The sequence below is a fragment of the Haemaphysalis longicornis genome, unplaced genomic scaffold (genome assembly GCF_048455015.1).
Source record: "Haemaphysalis longicornis isolate Haplotype H1 unplaced genomic scaffold, Haemaphysalis longicornis Haplotype H1 scaffold_5, whole genome shotgun sequence".
NCBI classification, from domain to species: domain Eukaryota; kingdom Metazoa; phylum Arthropoda; class Arachnida; order Ixodida; family Ixodidae; genus Haemaphysalis; species Haemaphysalis longicornis.
Window position 1 is genome coordinate 48,132,879 of NW_027526385.1, and position 26,623 is coordinate 48,159,501.

A 26,623-nucleotide genomic window follows, 5' to 3' on the forward strand; every position below is an offset into this window, starting at 1 on the left:
TAAACCGGGATCACGTAACCGTAACGGACTTCTAGAGTGGTTTGTGCCTTGTTGCCAAGGCAACCGATGTTTGAGATTGTCAAAGAAATGGCGCTCGCTCCAGCGCTATGAAGCTCAGAGCCGCGGCGGAGCATGTTTTGCCAACGTTGCCGCTCTCCACCACGCGTCGCCCCAAGCTGAACTGGTCACATGATTGAAGCGTTTTGTGCACGCGTTCTGTTACTTCTGTATCGGTTTAAAACGTCTTTTTCACATGCCGCCGGCAGGAATTACCACCGCCGCAAAATAAGACCCGGGACCAGCGGGGCCACATCTGATACGGCGCTTTTTGGATAAACAGTGCGCGGTGCATCAAAGAGAACGAGCGCACGATCCTCCCCGTGCGGCTGCGAGTTCACCACCGATAAAAAGTCACGTGCCGCCGATAGCAACTGCCCCAACGTACACCGCGAAAGGGCAAGGCCAGGCCGCCGCACACATGCGGCCAGATTTTTCGTTCGCTTTTCCAGCCTTGAGCGGCGTGCGGGATTCATGGTGACAACAAAGCTTGCCCGTAGCAGACGGCAGTGTGAGCAGCACAATAGCGGAAGTACGTCACCGCTGAGGAGCGCAGCATCATGGGAGGCAAGGCTCGCGCGCCGTCAACAGCGGAGAGTAAGTCGAAAGGAGGAGGAAACGCGGAGCGACGATAATGCGCGGTTTTTGATTTACGATTTCTCACCTAATACTCATCGCTTTAACAAAATTCTTGCGGAAGGACGTTGTTAATACATTGCTTTATTTGGTTACATGTACATCTATGCATAGGCGGAAGGTATTTCAGGACCCCTTTAATTACTGAAGCAATTATTTGTAACTATTTTGCTTTAGTTCTTTGTTTTAGTTAAATAATTACAGAACAACTTTTTAGAGGGATGAATACAATTGATCTTGCAACCATGGGAATTGTATAATGCCAGCGCCCACGATTCGTATGGTCTCGGAGCTCGCTTTACCCCCCTGGTTATTGAGGAAGACGAGTAACCTGGGCGGTTAACATGCAGTGATACTGTGTTTGTTTTGACCTAGAGGGATATTTCAGTACATTTCCCACAACCATATCTTCCCGATGTTCAGATATGCGGTATAGTAAAACTGCACTCAAGAGGAGGAGGGAGGTGAGGTAGAAGTAGAAAACTTTATCAGTAAAATCGAGATGGCCAGTGGGAGGGATCCTCACTCCAGGACATGAGTAAGAGTAATTTTCTTCAATTCATGGAACGTCATCCCGGGTAGGCCAGGATTTGTTCGTTACTCCTGATGGGGTGGAAAACAATAAAGAGCTGCTTGGAAATATTCGTCGGTTTTGATTCTCTTCATACTGAAAACCGGTTGTGCTGCTGAGCACGATGAAGAGGGTTCGATTCCCGGCCGCGGTGGCCGTTTTTCTGATGAAGGCGAAAAGCAAAAATGCCCGTGTGTACGAGATTTCGGTGCACACTAAAGGTCCCCAGGTGTCAAAATAAATCCGGAGCCCTCCATTGCCGAGCGCCTCATCGCCTGCGTTGCATCGGTGCGCTAAACCCTACAATCAATCATACTTAAAACCGGCACGTATACTATTTGTTGCGTTCGTTAGCGCGTATTTCAAGCCTTCAACACGAAATTCGGTGCAGAAAAGCTGCCTTTGACTACTGTGGACAATGTTGTCTGCGCCGTCTTGCAGTGGCGTAGCACAAACCTTGTCATTGCATTTGCACGCGAATAAACAACGCATGCTGCGCATATGAACCTTCTTGCACCCAGCCATAACGAAAGCCCATTTCTGAACAAGGTACTGTATACAGCCTTACAGCTTTAAGAGTATATCCACACGAACTTTGTGAGCCTCCCAAACATCCCCAGACCACCTAATAAGGCACTTGTGATGGTGCAGAAAAATTAATGCCTTGGACACAGAAAGAAACAATTATATGATGAAAGTGAACAACTTCGGAAGTAATAGAAGACAGCCGTTTTATTTCCTGCTGTGCGATGCGCGTGTAGGGACGTGCTGCTTAGTGCGTAGCATTGAAGACTGTTGAGTCTTACTAAAAGCATCTCAAAAATGCTTTAGGGAAGCCTACGCATGTTGAATACCTACGGAGAAGCTCTGAGTACTGAGCCTCGCAAATAAGCTAGAAAGGACGAGTTACACACGATCTTTTGGCCGATGAAAAGGTGTTCTCTCTCACCTTGTGTGTTGAAACTTGTGCGGAATACAGTTTTAAATTATAAAGACGGTTGAGAAGCTGACAAAACAACTGAATGACTGGAAATACGCTGTTGGTACTATAGCATCAAAGCGGGCGATTTCTAGCAGAGGCACTGCTGCCCCTCACAAATGGAGTGAGTGTTGCAGGCGACATCGGCGCGAGTCCCTAAGCTGACGTCAGAGCCAGGGGGCGCCACTGAAACATCTCACCGCCAATAGGTTCGGGGGTTTGGGGCATTTCCATGTGGAGTGATACAGGTTTGGGTTTCCTCCGCAGGATGGGCATCTGTTTCGCGACCCGGTTGGGTAGAACGTGCGCGGAGCGAGAGGCTAGGGAACGGGTTTGTCTGTGTCTGACACCATGCAGCGGCTTCTTCACGGGTGAGTTGAGCATGTAGCGGAGGAAGTGTCTTACGGGAGAGTCGGCAGTGTTGTAGGATGTGTGTGTGAGTGGAATGCTTTCTTTCTTGTCTGGTTTGGGTTGGTCTGGTGGAAATACATCTTGGGAGTCTGATATATTTATTGTGTTCCCTGAAGGGAGATTGGTGACAGTGACTGCTATTGCGCACTCTTCCGCTACCGTGCTGTTTCTGGTGTGTATGGTACTTTCTAAGGCTCCGACGGGTCTAAAGATGCGTTATAGTGTGCACCAACCATCTGCGATTATTTTTGCAAACGTTTTGCACTCTAGCTTAACCTCATACATTTAACTGAAAGCATACGATGACCAGCCTCAGCCGTGAAATACACGCTAGAAAAAGGAAAGAAAATGGACTACAACAGATACAACAGATATTGTGCATTTAGTCTCCAATTTGTTCCCACTTTAAACTTCTTATAACGTAGGAAGCCCAAAAGGCAAATATCTTGACCATATAGGCTCAGAGCTTCTTCAAGCCTTCGGTACCAAGTTTATCTGGTGCTCTTGATTGTGTATAATGCACATGTTTTACTAAAGGCGGATTTTTTTTTGCAATTTACACTTCTGCGTAATCTAGAGGTATGAGCTTTAGGACATAAAAAAATCGTCCTACAGAGCTTACACGCGAAATTAAGCATTTACGCATCGGAAACGGAATTTTCAAAATGCAGATACGTTCAGCTTGTGTTCAGTCGACCAACGGAACCAAGAAACCAGTAGAAAGTTGTGCGCAAAGTGGAACCACTAAAAGGAAAGGGCAGCCTTTGCGCATATATACTCGGAATTTCCGCCTAACGCCACGTTTTCCTCGAATGGATCCCTGGCCACCAAGGCATAGAGGGTAATGAACGAGCTCACGCTCTGGCCCGCGACGCTCATTTCCCGGGCAGCCCTCAGCCGTGGCCTGAGGAATACAATCCAAAAGAGGATAGAGCAATGCACCATAAAAGGCGCCGCGAACATCTCGGCAACCTCCGCAAAGCAAGGATGGTACTTCCCTCCCCATCTAAATTCATGTCACGGAGACACGCTACATATATTACACAGGTGCAGACATTGTCCCTCCCCTGTGATCTGTTCTTCCACTACATACAAAAGTCACCAGGCCGTCCGCACTGTCAGGTATGCGGTGGCTATCCGGACAATGAACATACATATTGGCGCTGTGTACGGGCGACCTCGTCTTCCACATTTCTTTCCACCAACCCTTCCCCCCTGATATTCCCTATTCGTGGTCTAGCTGGGCCGCTCCCCCTGAAACCCTACGGGCAGCCCTGTGGACCCTCTTGGCTGCCCACATTAAAACTCTTTGTGCACCTCCGCCAAGCCCACCACCGCCGGAGGACCGTGAAACACCCCCTTCCTCCGTGGACGGATAACTCCGCGGCTGGGACTTGAGCTGCCTAATAAAGTTTCATCTCTCTCTCTCTATCTGCTGCCACGTCGTAATATTTTTCATTTTTGTTTCTTCGGGTCTTTATATGCCCATTTTTTTTAGAGGGGTGAAGAAGGCCAAATGCAATTTTGTATAATTTGAAGGAGCCAGACTTCGGTCACTCCCTCCACTCCATACCAGCCCTGGAAGACGATTTTTAACCGAAGAACAATACGAACTATTGAAAAACATTAAAATTTAAGCTACACGACGCCAGCGGTGATGTAATAGAGAAATACTCGGACACTCCGGTTCAAGAGAACCACAGTGATTATCTGCGCACATCTCCACAATGTTTAATTTACTAAGCACATCTCCACATTATGGTTAATTTACTGCAACTTATCGGCAGCTCAGTGACCAAGGTACTGACTGCGCTACTGAGCACGAAGTTGCGGTTGGTGACTGCGTAGGGTAACGTAGGAGACGCAAAAGCTTCAGTGTGTCTACATTTGAGTGCACGTTATAGATCATTAGGAGCCACCAATTATTCCGTAGCCCTCCACTATGCATGGTTGTCCGCGTTTTAACTCATGTTTCATATTTTCGTAATGTTTATCATTCTCCATCTTCTATATTCTCTGCCATCATACCAACAATTCCCTCTTGTGGATGACACACACCACCAGGGGTTGTCATGGCAAAGCCATTTCGAGTGATTCTGAGATTAGTTCCAACGTTACGCTTTCACGTATAATGAGGCTACAGGTACCTACAGCTTGATTTATGACGAGTTGTAATATCCCACATCCGAGAGTTTTCTGACATTAGGCCCAGACTTACGTTTTGGTATTAATAGGTACCGAAAACTTGACTGGTAAACGACGTTGCTTATCACGTCGTTTTACTAGATGTTAGGGCTACCAAATCGTGGAAAACACGCCTACCGGTACATATTTGCAGTGGTGTAGTGACAAAAACTAACAGCTAAATTTTCCGTTTCGTGCGAGTTTCAATACTCTGTAATGCATGCCAACACAACACACCATACCTACCTTTCCAGGAAGAGATTGATTTATTGTAGGGTTTAACGCACCGACGCAACGCAGGCGATGAGGCGCGCCGTAGTGGAAGGCTCCGGATTAATTTGGACCACCTGGGGATCTTTAATGTGCGCCGATATCTCGTACACACGGGCATTTTCGCTTTCCGCCTCCATCAGAAAATCCACCGCCGCGGTCGGGAATCGAGCCCGCGACCTCATGCTCAGCAGCGCAACGCCTTAGCCACTGAGCCACCGCGGCGGGTAAAGCGCAACAGCCACCAGCGACCCAGGCTGCTCTCTTCGTGGCAGTCCATCCATCCATCCATCCATCCATCCATCCATCCATCCATCCATCCATCCATCCATCCATCCATCCATCCATCCATCCATCCATCCATCCATCCATCCATCCATCCATCCATCCTCCCGTCCGTCCGTCCATCCATCCATCCATCCATCCATGATTGCAGACATGCATCCATGTCCATTTTCTGTTTAGTACTACTCGCTCCGCCCTCCGGAGCGTTAGCGATATTTTTCTCGTTACAATGCTTTAAAAAGGCCATAACCAGCTACGCCTCGGTTCGAAGGGTTCGTTGAAGCATGTTTGATTTTTTCTAGCCCCATAAAATCGCAAGAAGGAATGCGTTCAAAAGGAACAGTTGATGCATGTTTATCTGTTATATTTTAACCCTTGGTAAGCCTCCCGGGGATCTCATCGGGTCAGGTTATTCAAACCTCCAACCTCGTTTGCTCAGCCGATAGCGACCTGATGACCCCGACCTCAGCTCCAGGTGAAATCGTGCGGTCAATGTCAACTGAAGTAGAAGTCAACCTGCAAACGCAATACTGTCCAGGGGCTCTGGCATAGGCAGGCTTAAGGTAACAAGTCAGAAACCTCAGCTGACTCGTCTCAAACATCCTGTAGCAAAACCAGTGGGTCCTTAAAAATGTTCAATTAACTGTTTATTATTTACTTACACATAATTATTACCAGTCACAAAAGTTCACAGATTTGGACTACTATCAATTCAGGCTTAATTATTCAATAAACTCCATAACTGTCACAAATATGTACGACGTTAGCGCACTTTGCTGTGCAAGTGCAACCAGAGCCTATGCAAGTAACAGTCATTTCTCCAGTCTTCTGCTGCTCAAGTCATACGGATAAAAATAAGCGAAGCAGGGATAAGTCAATAAGTAGAGTAAGTAAAATGAAGTATAACTTTGCTAGTACTGTATCAAAAGAAACAGATAATAAAGTGGCTTTTGCAAGCAGGAAAACCGTCGGGGCGCAGTCGGCAGCCAGAAATCCAAGTTTCCAATCCAAGATTAAACTTGAGCACCTGAAAAAAAAAAGGACCGCTCAAAATACGTGCGGGAAATGAACATAGCACAACGCGGCGACCCGCATACAATATAGGACATTGAGGTGCAAGTTAATTGCAAAAAAGATTAGCACAGGTGAAGATAACCAACCTGAGGTGTATTTGTAAGCCCTGGTCAGGACTTCGGGACACCTCACTCCTGTTTCAGGTCACTTTACTACGACGTCAAAAAATGTAGTCGCCCATACACGGATGTATCGCTGAACTACGACAAAATTTGGCGCTTTGCAGGAGCTTGGATACACAAAGAATTACTGTCACCTTCGCAGGTGAGTCTGGGCACCAAAGAAAAGTTCCAGTTGAAGAGTGGGTTAACAGGACCATGAACGTACGGCTTGAGCATAAGATGCAACGGACAAAACCATGTCAAAATATCATGTCCGGCTTAGTGAGCTCCATATTTAGAAGAACTGCGAGCTGGGCTTGTTGGTAAATGTTCATGGTGGGAAAAGCGCTACAATGACGAGGACAAAACCAAGCACAGGGGACAAAGCGCTACTAGCAACTGAAAATTTATTACGAAAAAAAAACATTATCTCTGAAAAAAAAAAAAAGCAGACCGGCCGCTGCCTGAACGTACGCCTTCGCGAACATCAGAGCTCGCTAAAAGGGTCACCGTATTCACATTTAGCCGTTCATTGCAGAGACTGTATGTAAGTGCAGCCCAAAAATGCGTGACACGTTAATTTTTGATAAACACAAAAAACGGTTAACAAGAGATATAATAGAAGCCTTCCGTATAAAGAAAGAAGGGAATGAATGTGTGAGCCAACCAGCGGTCTTGCTGTCTGACACTGAGTATGCCTTTTTGAATCAGGGTTGATAAAACGTGTTGCGTTTTGTTCTTGTCAGCACACGTGCGGTTTGAATATGCATAAAATGTTTGGTTGTTGGTGAGCCTTGATCTTTTCGGATAATAGATTGTAAATTTGAATGGTATGACGGTAGCATTTATTTCATGTATATACAGTAAAGCCCACTTATATCGAACACGGATATATCGAATTATTTCCTATATCGAACCCTTGTATAATTCTGGTGAAAATTACATGGGTTTGAAACTTTTTATATCGAACGTGATTTTGCTCACAATGGATATGTCGAAATCTCCATCGCGGGATTTTCCGCTGTCATTATGCATGCGGCAGGCTTTTCCGCAATACATCGGCGCGCAGCGGTGGCGCGGGTGTCGCTTTGGCGCGGGCGCGTACCGGCCGTGGCAGAGTGGACCAGCTCCACGCATGCATGCCGTTGGAGCCGAAAGCGCCACTTGCTGGCCGCACTTGCTCGGTTCGCTGGGTTCGCCGTTATTCGCTTGCATCCATGCTTGTTTCCGATCTGTTGAAGACGGTGAGGACTCCGTACCAGGGTGTCGAACCGGAATTTTTTCGGGTTCGGTTCGGGTTCGGGTTCAAGCCTTTCGGGTTCGGTTCGGGTTCAGTTCCAGAGCACCATTCCGTTCCGGTTCGAACCGGTTCGAACCGGTTCAAACTGGTTCAAACGGGTTCGAAGAAAAAAAGCAGGCGTGATTTTTCTGTTAATTTTTTTTTTGCTCGTTTTTCGTTTCCTTATAAAGTCGGCATAAAAACAGTCATAATGAAGGTTTCTTTGTCCAAATATTTTGTCTTCGCCAAACTAATGCGCCAAACTAATGCGACCCTGCAACACTTTTTTCAACTTTTTTCTAAATCTTGAGTGCTTGCAGAAAGTAGCCAACCAACACATTAGATTATGGGGTCGCAATGTGCCTCCGCCAAAAATTGCTGCTACCTCCTCGTCAGATAACTTAGAAACTTGCTCAAAATATTTTTCTCTCCTTCCCGGTCTTCGCATTCTTCGACCGCTGAATGACGTCATTACAGTGGTGTAGCGGCTGTTTGCCGGCTTTCCTTAAGTTGCAGAATAGAGCGCATTTGATAGCCACTTAAAAAAAAAGCCACAAAAGCGAAGCAGAAACGGAAGGTGTGTCCGCAGCGACGAGCAAATCACGCACTGTTGCTCTGTGCTGGCAATAGCTATAGTTTTCACAGGGCTTCCAGATGCGAAGAAGAGTGAAAGCGTTTATGGAAAGTGTTGATTTATTTATTTACTGCTTTTTTATTTATTTATTTATTTATTTATTTATTTATTTATTTGTTTATTTATTTATTTATTTATTGTTGGGTTTAACGCGCCCGCGCAACACCGACGGCGAGGCGCGCCATAATGAAGGGCTCCGGAATAATTTTGACCACCTGGGGATCTTTACGTGCGCCGAAATTTCGGACACGCGAACGTTTTCGCTTTTCGCTTCCATCAGAAAAGTGGCCACCCACTGCGGTGGCTCAGTGGCTAAGGCGTTGCGCTGCTGAGCACGAGGTCGCGGGTTCGATTCCCGGCCGCGGCGGCCGCTTTTCTGATGGAGGCGAAAAGCAAAAACGCCCGTGTGTACGAGATTTCGGCGCACGATAAAGATCCCCAGGTGGTCAAAATTAATCCGGAGCCCTCCACTACGGCGCGCCTCATCGTCTGCGTTGCGTCGGCGCATTAAACCCTACAATCAATCAATCAGAAAAGTGGCCGCCGCGGCCGGGAATCTAAATCGCGTCTGTGTGCTCAGCAGCAACGCCTTAGCCACTGAGCCACCGCGGCGAGTTTATCTAAAGTGTCGAAGAGCTCCTTTAACTGCACCTGCTAAATGTTTTCTATGGTAGTGTGACGAGTATGTGGCGCAGACTGCCAAGCGTGGGAGGTGGCATTTAGAGAAATTTCCTTCTGCTCCTCTTTTATCTGCTAATAGAACTGTTAGAAAGAAAGAATGGATACAAAGACTCATTAGACGGCGTGTATAGGACGGCATTGGATAGGGAAGCACCGGAGATAGGAACTTGCTAATGGCCCTTCAGCGACTGGTGACAGCAATTGGGCTCTATAGCCAAGTGAAGTCACAAGCAACAGTAATGATCACTTGTAGAGAGAGAGAGAGAGAGAGAGAGAGAGAGAGAGAGAGAGAATGAAGTTTAATTCAATCGAGGCAAAGTTTCAGAGAGGCGACCTCATTCGAGGGGGCTGAATCGACAGCCGTTTCCATCAAGAGCAACTGATCTTCCAGGCCGGAGCTGGCCATGGCTGTCTCCCAATTCTCTATGAAAACGTGGAGGTTGGATGGATCTACGGCACACTTGTCGCAGCCGCCTACTATGTGTATGATGTTCCCAGGCTCTCCACAGAAGCAACAAAATGGAGAGAGTTGTGTCCCGTCAAAGAGGTGAAGTCTGGTGTTGTGTGGGAAGGTGTATGCCCGCAGGGTGCGGAGTAATCTTTCCTGGTTAATCGGTAGCAATTTGTGCTGGGAGGAATACGTTCTATGGAAGAGGCCATAGTGCTGAGTAACTTCCTGGTCTATGACTGCAGGATGCATGCACTCGGGCCGGGCTTCATCAGCGCTGGCTAAGCGAGTCAAATCTCGACCCACGAGGTTGGTGATCTTGTTTGCCGGGGATGCCAGTATGAGCTGGTGCTCATACAGTCGTGACTGGTCACGTTGGTGGTCTCTAATTTATCATCGGAAGTGTTGTAACATGCAATCGACCGTTGGCAAAGTTGGGCCATGTCTGCTAAAAGTCTGTTATGAGAGTTTTGGCGCCGCTTTGGCTAAGCGCACGTGCTATCGCCGCTTCCTCAGCTTAGAGGGGGCTGTGTTCGGGGGTTGAGATGCTACACGTGTGGGAGGCTGCAGAACGGTAACACAAAGAGAAGGTATTAAAGAATGCTATCGGGCGTCTTTGCATCAAACCAGTAATTCGTCCCTTCCTTTTTTTCTTGCAGTTTAGTTTCTTTCCAACTGTCTCCCCTCATATATACACACGTTTCGAAAACCATTTAATGAATATAAAATATGCATTAAGCAATTAGTTTGTAACTTTAGTCCGAGATGTCAATGTTAATATAGCAAAAACCTAATAGCGCAATACGGGCATAAAGAAAGACTTTTATAGCATTCAGGCGTCGTCACATAACTTTGCGGATGCTTTGTGCGTGACAAAATTTCCTGATTTGTCGAGAAGGAGAACGCTGCAAAATTTCTAAATGCCAAAGACCCCAAGATATCATGTTTGGTCCGACCGTCAAATCCGCCTTAACTGACCCGCTAATTCCTTTATTCCAAATTAATCAACACACCAGTCCCACTAATTCACATTAGCTCATTCACTCACCTAATTCACCCCAGTCTACCCGCTAACCCACACTAATCGACTTCAATCGATCCGCCTCGTATGTTTAAGGTTGAGCAGATTCAAGATAACATGAAAATGCTATCAAATATACTTTAAAAGTGGAAATTAGGATTCCCCATTTTTTTATAGCTCATGTTCTCTTAGAGCAGTAACCAAAGGACACAACGGCTCTGTATACAAGAAAAAGTGACGTTAATTTTGAGAACTGCGAGTGTTGGTGTCTCAGTGCTGTTTGTATATAACTGCCCATTCAAACTAGAATAAGTGGAAGATATGGATTTATTGTTGACAGTGTCCCTGAAGGCCTTCACAAGCGGACAGGTATGCCTGCGAATTAACAACACATTGAAAACTTTACACGATTTTAAACACCATGTAGATAGAAACCATGAAGAATATTCCATGATATGTTGCCTCGCAATATGCGTTATAACTTAAGTTATGCTAAATGTAAAAGATAATTGGGAGAGATGGGCAGTACCTAACGCAAAGTGATTGTATATACGGACAACTTTACATTAAATTGAGGGCAATACCGTAATTACCCGATTCTAACGCGCACCCGATTTTCCTGGCAAAAAAAAACAACTAAAAAACTTGCACCTCCGATTGTAATGAGCACGGAACTTTGTGAGCAAGAAAAACGAATGCGAGAGAAACGGGCGATTTATTTTCCGAAGTAATCTCACTCATCTCACTCCTCGCCGCTCTCCGCTGACCACAACATCTTGTCCTCGGTGCCGTCAAGCGCGTTCGCGACTTCTGAACGAACGTTCAACCATGGTCGATGGGATCGTGGCCCACGCCTCGCACGCCCATCCCGCGAGCTTCTCCAGAGGCGCACGCTTCAGCCGACCGCTCGTTTTAAACGCGTGAGAGCCGCTTCTGCCATTGCTGTTATCAAGCGCGCAAGTGGAACGATTTGACGATTTGTGTGAAGCCGATAGAAAAGCTTAGGCGCCTATGCTTCCTGCGTCCGAAAAATCGTTGCTAAAAGTAGCTTTGGCGCCATCTTGATATGGCGATGGCGATGGGTGGGAAAAAATTTCCGCTGTTTCGGCAGTTTCGGTTTCGTATCCGATTCTAACGCGCATGCGATTTTTCGACCTATTTTTCCGAAAAAAAAGTGCGCGTTAGAATCGGGTAATTACGGTAATTAGAAGAGAACATGATGGGCCTTGGGAACTGCAGACTGCGCAAAATATTTCATGGTTCTGTCTGGCGAGTGGCAAAATATCTTCAGACGCAAGGTAGGGTACCGAAATGGTAAACTAGAAATCGCATTTTTGAGGCCCCGGAACCGGTTCGGAACGGTTCCTTCGATTCGTTCCGGTTCGGGTTCAGTTCCAAAATGGCGGAAAAAATACGGTTCCGGTTCAGTTCCGGTTCGGGGCGAAAATTCGGGTTCGGTTCCGGTTTTTGGTTCGGTTCCGGTTCCGGTTCGACACCCTGCTCCGTACCGCTTCCGAGCTCGAGCGAAGCCGTCGCTGCCGTGGCCCTGCTACGGCGATACTGCAGTGCCATTGAGGGCAGCGGTCTTGCGCTTGCCGACCAGCAACGCGTTGGGCTCCAAGAAGCAGGCTACACTCACGCAGTTCTTCCGCCCCAATAAACTAATGTTTTCTTCCCGATAAAGTGTCGTATCAATAGTGAACTGCGGGGTGGTAAGAGCTCAGCCTTAGCTCGTGACCCCTTCGGCAAGATTGCTCTCATATAGGTTTTTTTTTTCTTCACTTCCCAATCGAACTTTTGCTATATCGAACTATTTTACAATGGTGGCGCTGTTCGATATAAGCGGTCTTTACTTATGTATGTTTCTTCCCGTAATAAATTTTCAGTTGCTAGTAGCGCTTTAACCCTGTACTTGCTTGTCCCCGTCGTGGTGTTAGTAATTTGGGAGTGAATATACTTCCTAGCCAATTAGCTTGTTTGTAATTTGGGAGTGAATATACTTCCTCCGATTAGCTGAATAAAACTTGGAAGGTGTCGAGCTTTATCTAGCGGACAGCATGGAGCTGTCTGTTTCTCTCTCGCGTCAAAGGCATCTTATTGTGTGTAACAACCCAACCCACTTAGCCGGACCCCTGAGGGCATCGGACAGGCTTCATTGGGCCTTTTCACGTCCACGTTTAAACCTCCCTCCAGGACACTCCCATCGCGTGCACCCGTGAGCCGGATACGGTCATGTGCACGCGCATAGAAGTGAAAGACAACGTAGAAATAAACGCCGTGAAAGCCATTCAAGCTGAACAGGAAGTGTTGTCTCAGTTTGGTGCTCCAAGCTGGCTCGATGTTGTTCACACGAGAGCGATTCGCAGCTACTCGATGAGCAAGAACTTGTAACGGGGACGGTGGCGGCAGCGCCTTTCCGTTATTTCCGCATCCATTGCGCTTCTCTTTCGGCCGACACACCGTCCATTCCCGGTCTTCGTCCTCCGAGCGAACGACATACATCCGCCCTGCAGGGACTCGAGCTTTATTCTAGCCGACAAACATCTGGCCACCCGTTTCACTCCCGCATCGTAGGCATCTCACTGTCTGTGTAACACGCCGACCCAAACACGTGCTGCTCGACCCCGGAGGACATCTGACGGGTCACACTAAGCCGTGAGACTTCCGTGAGACTTCAATGTTCAAATTTCCCACCAGTACAACAGGCATGTGAATGGTCGCGTCATCAAGCCTAGCTGTACGTGCACGCCCCCATCCTTCTTCCCCGCAGCCCGTGCACGCATAAACTGGCAACCGGTAATGGGCGCGTGCTTGGGCGTGAACTACAAGGGCTAAAATGTCGCGCGAAAAGCCTTCCCAGCAGAAGAATTGGGCGTTCACATCGGCGTTCCGAGCGGACAGGTTTCTTTTCATCCGGGAGTGATTCGTAGCTACTCGACGAGGTAAAATTTCAGGTGGATATGGTGGCGGCTACATGTTCATTGGCAGCGGCTTTCCTTTGTTTTTCTTTCCTTCATTCGCTTTCTTTCCTTCATTTGTTTTTCTTTCCTTCATTCGCTTGGCAGCGGCTTTCCTTCATTCGCTTTTCTCTTGATTTCTTACCGTCAACAGATAACGGTACACTCCACGTTATCAGCTGATTGCGCAAATTGTGAAACAGGCATCTGCAGAATTCGCGCAGGGAATATCAGTCGTGAAAGTGAACTCGGTGGTGGGAAGGGGTAGCGCCAGGGCTGCGCCGAGTAAAGCGGCTTCAGCGAAATGAAAACTGTGTTGGGGGTGTAGGAAATACACTGCTTCGCGTTGGAAAGAGAACGCGCTCTTCGTTTCGAAAACGGACCAGAGAACGGGAGCAGCCAGTCGTTGGCAACAAAACAAATAGGTAAACAAGACATAAGGTATCGTTCGCTGATATGCGGACCATCACCTTATATTTTAACAGCGGAGCGATTTATCCCGGCCGCGAGATTCTTAACGCGGAAAGAAAACCTCTAATCGGAAAGAAAAAAATCTTCCCTTGGTGGGAGTCGAACCTGGGTCCCCCGCGTTTTGAAACCGGTGTGTATCCAATTGAGCTATCTTTTTTTGCTTTATTGGGTTCAGCTATCTCCACAAGCAGGGCGTAGAGCATTATATAAGGTGGGTTATTCGTAGCGTCGGCTTTGGACTTCACATGAACGTTCTCTTTTCTTTCTTTCTTTCGTTCGTTCTTTCTTTCACTCTTCCTATTTTTTTTTCATTCGTTCGTTCGCTCGTTTGTTCCTTAGTTCGGTAAAAACTACGGAGTTGAAAATTCCTCCGGCGCGAGGAGCCAGGCACGACCTTCGCACAGCTGCAAAGGCGGAGCCAAGCCTCGCCTAGCTATGACGTCACTGCGCCGGCACACGACTTCGCAAAAGCGGAAGAAGAATATCCGCTGTTTCTCCCGCCTTGCACTAGCAGTGCAAGCTGCGCAAAATTTTTAGATTGCAGATGTTTCCCGTATATAATTGTCTCGCTCAAGACGTCTTTAAGCTTTGGCTGGGTGGCTGGATAAAGGAAGAGAAAGACGAACCAAACGTTTCGGACCCGAATAGCCCCAAAAAGACCGTCGTCTTTCAAATGCACGGTACCTTAGCCAAAAAGAGCCGCAGTTCGAAAGACGTCCAGTTAGCGCCATTCTGCAAGAACCTAATCCTAGTACCAAGAACGACGGTGAAAACAAACCTGGCAGGCGGAAATCAGCCCATCGATTGGTCTTCTTGGTCGGTGGCCTCGAACATCTTCAGTATGTCGTTTTGTTCGTTTTCAGCGCGCTGCGCCAGGATGTAGAGGCAGCAGCCGAACGAGATGAACACCACGATCACAGCGAGCATGATCGCGGAAAGCCACAGGATCAATCCCAGTACCGACCTCTCCTTGGGCAGCACGATTCCTGCGAGCCATTGAACAGTTGAGGAGCTCGGTACCCACCACAACAGCTATTTTTGCGGGTGCCGCTAGGTACAACGTTCTCTGGGAATTCAGTCAAGGCTACGGAGCCGAACCACGCTTGTTCACTGCGCACCTGCAAGTAGTTCAACAAAAACTGGCTGGCGGTAACCTCAGTAATCCAAGAATATATAGTTATGATTCAGAATTGGATGAATAATGCCACTAAATTACTAGCTAGTATAAAACAGAAAGCATAGTTTTTAATTATTCGATTTTTTCGGGTTGAAGCTGTCCCCGCTGTCGTGGCAATGGTTCCCTCCCGAATAAAAAAACAAACATGGCGTCTTGGTCGACCGCTTTCGGCAGCTGGCCACTTCATTCTCCGCATAGGATTTTCAAGAAGCTTCGCTATGCAAACAAACGAAGCGAGTGGTTTGCAGAGTGTACGGCCAAGTGTGAGCTGCTGATGCAACCGGGTCACTCCGCCGTTACCGCAATCCGTTCGGTTAGCCAGTTTGCCGGCTTATCGGTATACCGCGCCTGCGCAATGTATGTGCGCTATACATGTCGGTGATGCTGCCCAATTTCGAGCTCCAGAAGAGTTCACAAATCAGCGTATGCCGCCAGAACTGCCGCGCAGACAAAATTCACTTCCCTTCTGAACGATACAGTGATTGGCGGTAGTGTTTACAGTCGGTCTGAGTTCTCCAGTCAAAGCGTTGGCTTGTGTTTACGAACGAATGAAGCGCGGGGATGCAGACGCCAATATGCCTGCATGCTCGGTGACCGTGGTTCAGCGCACTCACCATGGATCTCATGCGAAGAAATGAACTGTATCAATTGCCTATCTCTCACGCCGAAACTGAAACCGAAACCAGTTTATTGGGAACTACTTTGGCGCAGTAACACAGAGCAGCTAGCTCCCTTTCCCCTTCCCCCATAGCTCTCGCTCCATTCCCACAGAAAGCTGTCCCCGAGTATATGTCACTAGTAGTGCTGTGCCGCGAAGTACATCTCTACAGCGTGGCGTCAGAGATGCCGAGGTAAAAGTTTCGGCGCAGGCAGCTTAAAAAATGCTAGGCACAGCGTATGTGAAGGCATTTCAACTCTTTCAGGGTGCACGCTAGATTATATTGGAACTAGAGCCCAGGAAAAAGATTTCTGCCTGGGCCCCTCCCCCCCCCCCTCATCTATTCTGCAGTTTCTGGTGTCATCCGTTGCAGCTAACTTTCCAAAATCATTGCCTCATTTAAATACATAATAAAGAAGACGCCGACAACATGAGAAAATAAAACGGGAGAGTGAACAAAGGTCCCGTTCGGGGTGCCGAAACGTCATTGTTTTATTTTCTCGTGTGGTCGGCGTCTTCCTTTTTTGTATTTCAATGTCATTGCCGACCAGACGGGCGTCCGTCGGAGCCTCGATTTCACCATCACCTCAGTTACTGCTGACATTTCGAGAATTCCTTTTACATTATCCGGCAGCAGCGCGGCTTTTGTCATCAGTCGGTGGCTTATTCACCATATTACGAGCTCTGCTGAGGCATATATTGTGTTCAGGTACCTGTCTACGACGAAAGTTTGGAAAGGAGACTTACTGACGCACTTGAGACCCTTGAGCTCCGTGCCCTTGGGACACGTGCAGACATTATCATCACAAATCTCCCCAGGGAAGCAGTCGTCGGCGGTCTGGCAGGTACGCTCAACTTGTGTCAGATCTGCATACAGGAACGAGACCAAGATGTGAGAGTAGAAGGGCGATGTGCCGGGGCAATTGAGTCCAAATTAACTGTCATTTTGCGCTCTAAGGTTCCATTTCTTCACAGCTCGGATATCACCTGCTTCAGGTTTGACCCCGAGGAAACAAAATCTGGACATCTCGAGAAGGCCTTAACCACCTGAAAAATGCGAGCGCCGAAGGTGGTTTTCTGAGTAATCCATTTCTTCTGCGACGTTCAGTACACAAGAATGCAATTTTTATGAAGAAAGACGGATTGAAAATCGACTATTTTACATACGTTCCGAGCTGTATACTTATGAAGTGTTTTTTTATCATTATGTTATTTTAGTTTTATTCTTTTAACGCTTTCACACGGCGCTCGTGATTTCCCCCTATAAAATTTCTGTGTTTTTATGCTCTGTATCTCACCAAATAAGAGGAGTTGGCAGGTTACTGTCCCCAACACAATCTGAGTTCTTTTGTTAAAGTCACATAATTTTCTGCTTCGGGTAACACAGGTCAGGAGCTTGAATTAGCGCTGACTATTCCTGCGTATTTATATAGCAGTGATAGGCATTGTTTCTATATTTGTTAGGGCCGCAATTCTTTTGAGAAAGAAATGACAAAGCGTTTAAAAAGCTAACCCTCTGATGCCGTCGCGTGCGTCGCCATTTTGTTTGTTTACGGTTGTATTAATATTACGGGTCACCAAACGGCACTAAAATCTTTACGATTAGATGAAAAATACAAAATTACGCTAAACAAGCGAAAATTTCAGATTTGGTATTTCTTTTTGTAAGAAGCCGCAGGATTGAAATGTACACAGCTGCGTACATGGCGTCTGAAAGGGTTATGTATTTATGTTTCTGCCTGACCATACTAGAAAGCCTGAACTAAGCGCTGTCTCCATTTATACCGTCTCCTTATCTGTCGCCTTATCGTCACCTTAACGACAATACATAATCGGTTCATCTGTAGCCGGCGTGCTAACTTTATAAAATATCGTACACAGTTACAAGGCGCGGCCCTTTGAGAGCATACTTTTTTGGAGTGACGGCAAATAGCAGTAACTGAACTAATAAAAGCGATTGAAGAGAATCTACACGGCTCACGGGTTCTGTGCATACCTTCTGTGAGCAATGAAAAACACCTTGCGGAAAAGCCAACTTTCTGTGAGTGCTCAGAAAAACTCCCACCTCCCCTCGCGGGAACCCCTGTGTAGATGCGACGCATAGGCGGAGCGGCGAAGGGACCGCGTTTTATAGCGCGCATAACGTATAGGGGACTGCGTAAGCCGGTCCCAGTCGATGACGACGTTGGCGTAGTTGTAAAGCGGCGTGGACTCTAGGTGTTTGAGCCAAGCGCGGATGTTGCTTCGCCGGAGAACGGCACACCGGTTATATGCGCAGCGCGCCCGAAGGAGAGGAAAGCGCGGAAGAGAGAGTACTGCACATGCGTCGGCCCCAGCGCGTCTGCCGCGGTTATGACGCAACACTATCCAACACAATCCACTTTAATCCAATCCAATCCAAATCCAATCCAAGCCAAGCCAAGCCAAGCCAAGCCAATCCCAACGAATCGAATCCAATCCAATGCCCCTCGCGAGAGAGTGTTCGCTATCGGAGAGGAGAGGGGGTGAGCGGCGGAGAGCGCAGCTGGCGCGGCGAGGATAATGGGGGAGGGGTGGACAACGCCGACGACAACGACGACGACGCCGGAGGGACAGGGCGAGTGAATCAGATGCTCTGCATCTAAAAAGCGGCGGTCCCTCTTGTTAAGTGCAATGCACTTCTTAAGCGACCCTGAACCTGCGTCCACCGGCGATGTCCGCGCACGTGGAGATGGGCGCGCGCAGCCTGGCCGCTGACATAGCACATACCCACGTGGGGGATTGGCCAGGAATCTCCTCGTCTTCCTTGGCAACGGGGGGAGATGGGCGCGCGCTACCTGGCCGCTGACATGGCACATACCCACGTGGGGGATTGGCCAAGAATCGGGCGTGAGAAGGGCTAATGCACCTGCTTAAAGGAGTACTGACACGAAATTTCAAAGCTGAGATCCGCTCTAGCAATCAAGTACAACGACAACACAAATAGGTGTCTGTGAATAAATGCATCTTTCTTTCTTTGTAGCTGTGTGTGTGTGTGTGTGATCTCTCTTTCGCGAACATTACCGAACCGCGCAAATTCAACTCGTGCATTCGCACTTTCACATTCTTCCCCTCGGGGAAATGCGGGGAATTGTTTTGGCAAAACTTTGCGAAAAATGATTTTGTGACAGTTCACCGCTCAGTTCACCGTTTGGTTGTGCCTTGAAACCAAACTTCGATCGGCACAACGGGTCATGGAACGCGGAATGCTAGGGGTCACTTTGAGGGACGGGACAATAGTAGCATCGATTAGGGAACAGACCGAGGTGAAGGACATTCTAGTTCAAACTAAGCGAAGGACATGGGCATGGACTGGTCACGTAATGCGAATGAAGGACAGCAGGTGGACCATCCGTTTGACAGACTGGCTGCCAGTTGACTGCAAACGCAGCAGGGGTCGGCCGAAAACTCGTTGGCGAAATGAGCCACGAAAATTTGGGCGAAGACATGGACTCAACTGGCACTCGATATGCGTGGCTGGAAATCTTTGGGAGAGGCTTTCGTCCTGCAGTGGACACAAACAAGCTCACGATGATGATGATGATGATCACCGCTCACAAGAGTCTATCATTAGTGCGAGTTACATTTTCTTGTCAAATTTAACGGGGAAGTTGTAAACGTTACATATGTTCAGACTACCGCCGCAAAAGCCATATCGTGATCTATGGACGTAAAAGAACGGCGCGGGACGCAGTTGGGTTGGCTAAGCGTGAAATGACGTGATTGTTTAAAGTTATTACGGCAGTTGCGGCAACAGTCTGAACCAGGCCTAACTTTTCTCTGCTTTCTATACATGCAGTTGAGGGAGGAGCATGGTTACAGAAAACGACAGCGACTAATTCAAATTCAAATTCAAATTCATTTTTATTTTGTACTCAAACATACAAACAAATAATACAGGCGAGGGTCTCAGATTCTGACGAGCGTAACGGGAGCCACGATGAGAAATGTTCAACGCAAAATGTATAAGGCAGCAAAACAAAACAAATATACCTGACCATACCTAGTCAAGAAAAAGAAGTCCAAATATCAAGAGACAATTTTGAGAATCAGCAAACACTGAACTAAAAGAAAACAAAAACAGGAAGCGAAAATGAACTACAACATTACAAAATAAAGGCATACAAGAACAAACACTATTGCAGACAACCATGAAATATAGGTGTGGTTTTCCATGTTAATGACAACAAAAAATCTTTGAGGAGTATTTTGAAAGGTCGTTATGAATGATGAAGACTTCATGTTGATAGGGAGGCCATTGCAAAGTGAAATTTCCGCAAAGCAAGGAGTTTTCTTACCGTTATTATTATGCACAGTAGGTAATAAAAAGTTGTTATCGGCGGCAAACCTGGTGAAATTTCTTGTCTGTAAGCGAACAAGATCGATGGCATCGTATGAAACGTAACAGTGAAGTAACTTGTAAAAAAATATGCCTAAGATATAGGTAAATAATTGATTCACTAGTTATATCTTGTTCTCACGCAAAAGAGGTGGAGCGTAGGAACGATATGAATTACGTGTAATAATGGGAATAGATTGATTCTGTACGTGTTGGACTGAAGAGATAACGGAACAATATGCATTACCCCACGAGGCGATGCCATAATTGATATGACTATGAATAAAAGCGAAATACAATGATAGCAGTGCATGATGAGAAAAAAACGGCCGTGCCTTCAATAATGCCCGGATGCCAAATGCAGTTTTCTGCTTTAGTTGCGAAAAATGAAAACAAAACGTAAGGATAGGGTCGAGTTTGATGCCGAGAAATGATAAATGTTCGGTCGGAAAAATGGTGGGAGATCCGAGGATTATGGCGGGGAGGGTGCTGCTCTGCCTATTGGAAGTCCTGAAAATCATGAAGTTAGTTTTTTTGTGGGTTAACAACTAAGTAATTGTCGCTAAATAAGCTAACGACGTTATTTAACACAGTATTCAAATTCGAGGTAAGATAAGTTATCGATTTAACGCATAAAGATATTGTGGTACCATCGGCTAATAGGGCACAATGAAAGGAATGAAGTAAATTTGAAAGTTTATTAATATACAAAATAAAGAGCAGCGGACCCAAAAAGGAACCCTGGGGTACACCTTGGTTAAATGTTATAGTTTGAGAGAAGCTGTCAGCCACGTATACTGTGTACTGCCTGTTGAGCAAATAACTTTTTAATAACGTTACAGGAGGCCCTGTTACCCCATATTATTGTGATTTCTGGAACAAGACAGCGTGGTTAATCGTATCAAATACTTTACTGAAACCTAAAAAACTGAACCCACAAAATTTCCGGTGTTGATTGATTTTTTATATAGTCTGTTAAGGAAAGTAAGGCTAGGTTAGTAGAACGCCCCGATCGGAAAGAAACTGGCAATCACTCAGAAGATTTAATTCACATAAATAGCTTTTAAGGCGCCTAGAAGGTATGTGCTCTATTAATGTACTAATGGCGGGAGGAATAGAGATGGTGCGATAATTATAAAATAACATCCGGTTGCCTTTTTTAAAGATGGGTATGACGTTTGCTTTTTTTAGGGAGGAAGGAAAAACACTGCTTTTGAAGATAATGTTGATTACGTTACTAAGCGTGTCGAAAATGAGATGAGAAACCAATTTTAAATGACGTATGGAAATCTTATCAAGGCCAGCACTTGTATTTTTTAGAGACGAAAGAGTGGCACAATCTTCGTTTGCTGTAACAGGTGAAAGAAAAAAAAATGTATGGCTAGCACGCTGGATGTTATGACGTATTTGTGTAACAAGGGGAAAAGTATTCACTGAAAGCAGAAGTAATGTGAATGGGTTGATGGAAGGTTATGCCATTATAGATAATTTTAGATATAGCAGTGGTAGTTGTGGATGTCAAGAAAGTTGTTCAGTAGATACCGCTGTTTTTTAGGATTGTTTTTATTTTCAGCGAATTCGGACTCATAGTAACGCTTTTTTGCCTGTTTCCAAAAGCTTTCACAACCGTTACATGACAACTGGCCGCTAAGACGGTATATCATTGCGGGCAGTCATTAACTTTTCCTAATTCCTTCGTTTACAACAAATTTTTGCGCATCTTTTTTTTTTCTAAATTCTGCTGTTTGACGCGCCGACGCTACTCCTGGGCTATGAAGCGGGGCGTAATGGAGGGCCCACAAAAATCTGCTCGTTTCGTTGCAAATGTCGACGAAAGACGATCGTAGGTCGGCACCGCTGCAAGTAAATGCCCCCTTCTCTTTCCCACTCACCTCCCATGCTGTTCCTCTCCCGTCTCATTCCTCATAATCGAACAGGCTAGAGGTTTGCTCAAATCAATTTAAATTTACGCCGTCCACTGCTCCAAGTCGACTGCCTCGATGCCAGCGCTGACGGCGGAGACGCGCGTGAATCGAGGCACCCTACTACAACATTTATAGAACCACGTTGCCCTACTTCCCGAGCGTTCCAAGCGGAACGCGGAATCTATCTAGTCTAGTGGAATCTTTCGTTGCTGTTTCCGTTTGATTTCTTAGATGCCGCCAGGAGCTAGAGTAACGCGGGCAACAGCAGGCAACGGTTTTCTGTAGTTGATGTAGTATTTCATTTGATGTCGCAAAAAACTGGCATCCATAATTTTTTTAATAAAGGAACACCAATAGAAGTTATAGATAAGCCAACTCTCGAGGAACTCTCGAGGTATGACTACGCTGTTTGAAAAAATTGGCCGCGTATCTGCTCCTTTCGGTGCAAATGCCATCAAAAGACGATAGACTTTATCGGCTTTTGCGAAGTAAATGCCTCCCTTCACTTTCCCGCTCACCTCTCATGTTGTTCCTCTTGCGTCGCGCTCCTCCCAAGGTAAAGACGCCAAAGGTTACCTTAAATCATTTTAAATTTCCCGCGTTCCACTGCTCCAATCCGGGTGTCTCGATGCGAGCGCTGCCGTACGGCGAAGACGCGCGTGAATCGAGGCGGCCTAGTTCAGCATTTATACAACCGCGTTTCCCTACTGGTTGCAAGCAGAACGTGGAACATATCTAGTGGAACCTTGCGTAACTGTTGCCGGTTGATTTCTTAAAATGGCGCCAGGAGCTACAGTGGCGCGGGCGACAGCAGGCGACGGCGGAGTGAATTCTGTTTCTGCAGTTGACGAAGTATTTAATTTCGGAAAAGTCAAGCATGTTTGATTTTTTTACAAAGGAACACTGCAAATATCACTTTTGTATTGATCTGTTGTCTTATATTTGCGCAATGTCTTGTTCTTCTTCAACAATGTTGACGAGTATGAACATTACACCGGACATAGACGGGTAGATTTAGCTGTGACTATATAAGATTATTGCGCAGGCATTGTTTTGCTTTGGCTGGGTGGCTGAATCGAGTCACAGACAGACAGACGAACAGACAGACAGACGTACAGACAGACCAAAATTTCTGGGTTTAAGTAGCCCAAGAAAGACTATCGTCTTTAAAAACTGACCTTCCTTTTCGCACTTCCAGACCTTGCCGTATACATAAAGCTTGTATCCTTCCCTGCACACGCACAGCTCGCTGACGGGGTCGCACTCGGAGTACTCGGCTGCGCACCTGCCGTATGGACAAGGGCCCAGGTTGTCTGCCAGAGGAAGAGAAAACAATACAGCACAGGATTTTCTGGAACCGTATGTCAGCTTGCGTGCTTATAACAAAGCAAAAACGTGGCTTGCAATTCTGAAGAGTACCTTTTATGTAAATGTCAAGCAGACGTCGCAAGCCAACTAATTTTACGGCCCTTAACCCGCTTCAATTATTCTAAGCCCACCTTATTCCGAGTTATCTCTCTTAATCCCACATATTTTCCTCCTAAAATACTTTAACCTATCCTTGTCAACCTTATTCCCTCCTAAACCTAACCTCATGTAGTATCTCTAGTTCGTCTTTATATAATTTACTCTCAAAATCCACTAACCTGTTTTATTACCACGTTAACTCACCTTGCAGTAACTCATCTTAACGACTTTTAGCCTGGCGTATGGTGCATTTGCGAACTCGCTGCGCTAAATTATTGCAACCCGCTGCGTAGGCACCGCGGGAGGTTTTGTAGAGCGTTTCGTCATCTTTTAGTCGCGACACGCTAACGCTTGCTGCTCCTCCTGTTGAGTATATTGCGAAGTGACTCGGGTATCGGACAATCTGCCAGACGTGAGCCTAGAGATTATACGACTACCCAAACCAGTGCTGACAAACGTCTTCGCTTTAGTATGGGATGTAAATGATGCATAACATGGTACAAATGTAATTTTATCTAACTACATACCCTAGTGGAAGCATCGAAGCCCAGTGGCAGCTATTTTGCACTATTGCACACAGCGTTTTGAACCAAAAAAGCCGGTTTGACAACTAAACATGTTATTCGATTTCCAAAAAATGAATAAATGGGTTTCGAACAAACACACCATGGGATTCGAAGCCAAAGCGCGAAATGAACAGGCGATTGATTGCGTCCCGCTCGTCGTAAGGATAAAAAATTGATAACGGGGCAAACAGTCCACCCTGAGATGCGCAACGTCCCGCGAGCACTCCACGCGCTCAAACACAGACACACAGGCACACGTTAAAGATCTCCAAGTGGACAGAATTATTCCGGAGCCCTCCAATACGGTGCGCCTCGTCGCCTCTGTAGCATCGGCGCGTTAAACCTCACTCACTCACTCACTCACTCACTCACTCACTCACTCACTCACTCACTCACTCACTCACTCACTCACTCACTCACTCACTCACTCACTCACTCAACACACTGACACACAACACCCAGGCACGCACGCTCATGGGCAGCTTCAGTTGCCGGCCTGCCTGCAAAGCCTTGTTGGGGAAGTTAGCTACGTCACGCCGATTGAGCGCTCCGCGAGGGCGACGTTTTCACCACGCGACGTATTTAAAAACACAGAAGCAAAAAAACTGGTTCCGGCTTTGGTCAGCTAACCTTGGATATGCAAAGCAAAAGCGTGGCTTAGTCTGGTTGAGTCTTGGTTTCGCTTGGTTAACCTTCGATATAGCTGCATTGCCGACCACGGGTGAAGGTCGCTTCGTCCCGTGCAACGCTCACCGAAGTAGGCCCGGCCTCGCTTTCATTATCGGCGAACTCGGCGTTCCTCTTTCACGGCGAACGCAGCGCAAAACGAGTCACATAGCCCGAGACGACCCGGCGGCACATGCGTGGGAGGCTGCGGGTTTGGTCGGCTACCGATGAGCTGAGCGGGCGCTCCCGTCGTGGCCGCCGCCGATACGCGAGTAGGTCGACCCGAAAACGGGGACTTGTGCGTAGCACCGAGAGCGGGCCCGGCGCGAATCACGCGATGCGCTTCGGAGGGTGTGTCGACGGGGGAGTGTCTCCGGCCAAAGGTTACCGTGCTCATCCTCCGCAAAACCGATGGACGAAAGTAGTCAAGCTTTCTTTTAACAGCTTGTTCCAGTAGTGACACATTACTGGCTACAGAAGAGCGGAAGTGCGGAGGGCCGTTGTGCTACTGGACGCCATGTCGCAAACAAAAATATGCGCAAGCCGACTAGCGTACGTACGCTATTTTGCTGAAAGAGCGCCAGTTCGTCTTACGACAGCTAAACGCGATACATGGGTAGCGTGCGGACCATCCTCAGTACGAATGGCGCAAAGATATGGGGTACGCTAACTATGCGTACGGCGTGCGCCATTTTAAAACTCTCTAAGACAACCTTACAGATTGTTACTATCAATCCCCAAGCAATTATTGCGTCTCAACACACGCTAATCCCGCATTATTGAACTTAATTTTAGCGAATTACTGATAAATCAATTAACTCGGTAATTAATATTCATCTGCTTTGGTTTGCATCTAGCTTCTTTGGCATTTCTTTACCGTTCGTGTGGACGCCCGGGTCATTCGAGGTCTACCTTCAATGGGACATACAAAGATTTCTCCTGAATAACTGCTTGCCCATGACATGCTCGGACCACCATTTCCAGACAATGGTATGGATCAGTCAATAATCGCGCACGCAATGTCACAATGACGTGGCAAAATTTTAATTTTTGCCGTCGTATGGAAACAGGGGACTGTGTATACCTGCGACAATTTTTGTGCCTGTAAGCAAAACACGCCGCTTGTTGCAAGCACGCAATTCTCAGGTTCAGCTTACGTTTCCCAGACGAGGCAACTCGAGCGATGCCGAGTGAACTGTTATGATCGACCTGCATGTAGCTGTGGAATTTCTTTTTCTCAGTTTGTTTTTCTCTTTACTGCTAGTCACTTTGTTTTTGTTTTTGCATTGTTGCGGAACTGAATGCCCGGTGCGCATTCGGAAGCATTTTTTGAGGAAGGATCTGGTTGAGTCGTTCATGAGTACATAGCCGAACCCACTTATAACGATGGCAGGCATAACAATGTATCGGTTGTAACGATCATATTTCGGTGCAGCTACGAGTTTTCAATGCTACCCAGTGAAACTGCGTCCAGATATGCCGAAAGGTTTTCAAAGCGTCCTACGTTTGCAACAAACACTTCCGACACGGTCACAGTAAAATATCGCGCATACAAAGCCAGAAAAAAGTGGCCCCGTATCTGCTCGTTTCGTTGCAAATGACGGAGGACGATAGTCGACTGGCACTCCTGGCAAGCCTCCCTTCTCTTTCCCACTCACCTCTCATACCGTTCCTCTCCCGTCGCGTTCCTGCCAAGATAACACGCTAGAGGTTTGCTCAAGTCTGTTTAAATTTACCGCGTTCCACTG

At 46.9% G+C, this 26,623-nt stretch overlaps 1 protein-coding gene across 1 annotated transcript in view; it reads right to left on the minus strand.

Moving 5' to 3' along the window:
* Positions 1-6,044: 6,044 nt before the first annotated feature.
* Positions 6,045-26,623, minus strand: part of LOC144139676 (uncharacterized) — a 75,984-nt gene continuing 55,405 nt past the window's right edge. Inside the window, exons 9-12 of the mRNA XM_077671966.1 lie at positions 23,355-23,489; positions 16,642-16,761; positions 14,838-15,045; positions 6,045-6,420 (exon numbers count right to left, since the gene is read on the minus strand). Of these exons, the coding sequence (XP_077528092.1) occupies positions 14,852-15,045; positions 16,642-16,761; positions 23,355-23,489 (449 nt within the window). The 3' untranslated portion in view covers positions 6,045-6,420; positions 14,838-14,851. The remainder of the gene's footprint in view (positions 6,421-14,837; positions 15,046-16,641; positions 16,762-23,354; positions 23,490-26,623) is intronic.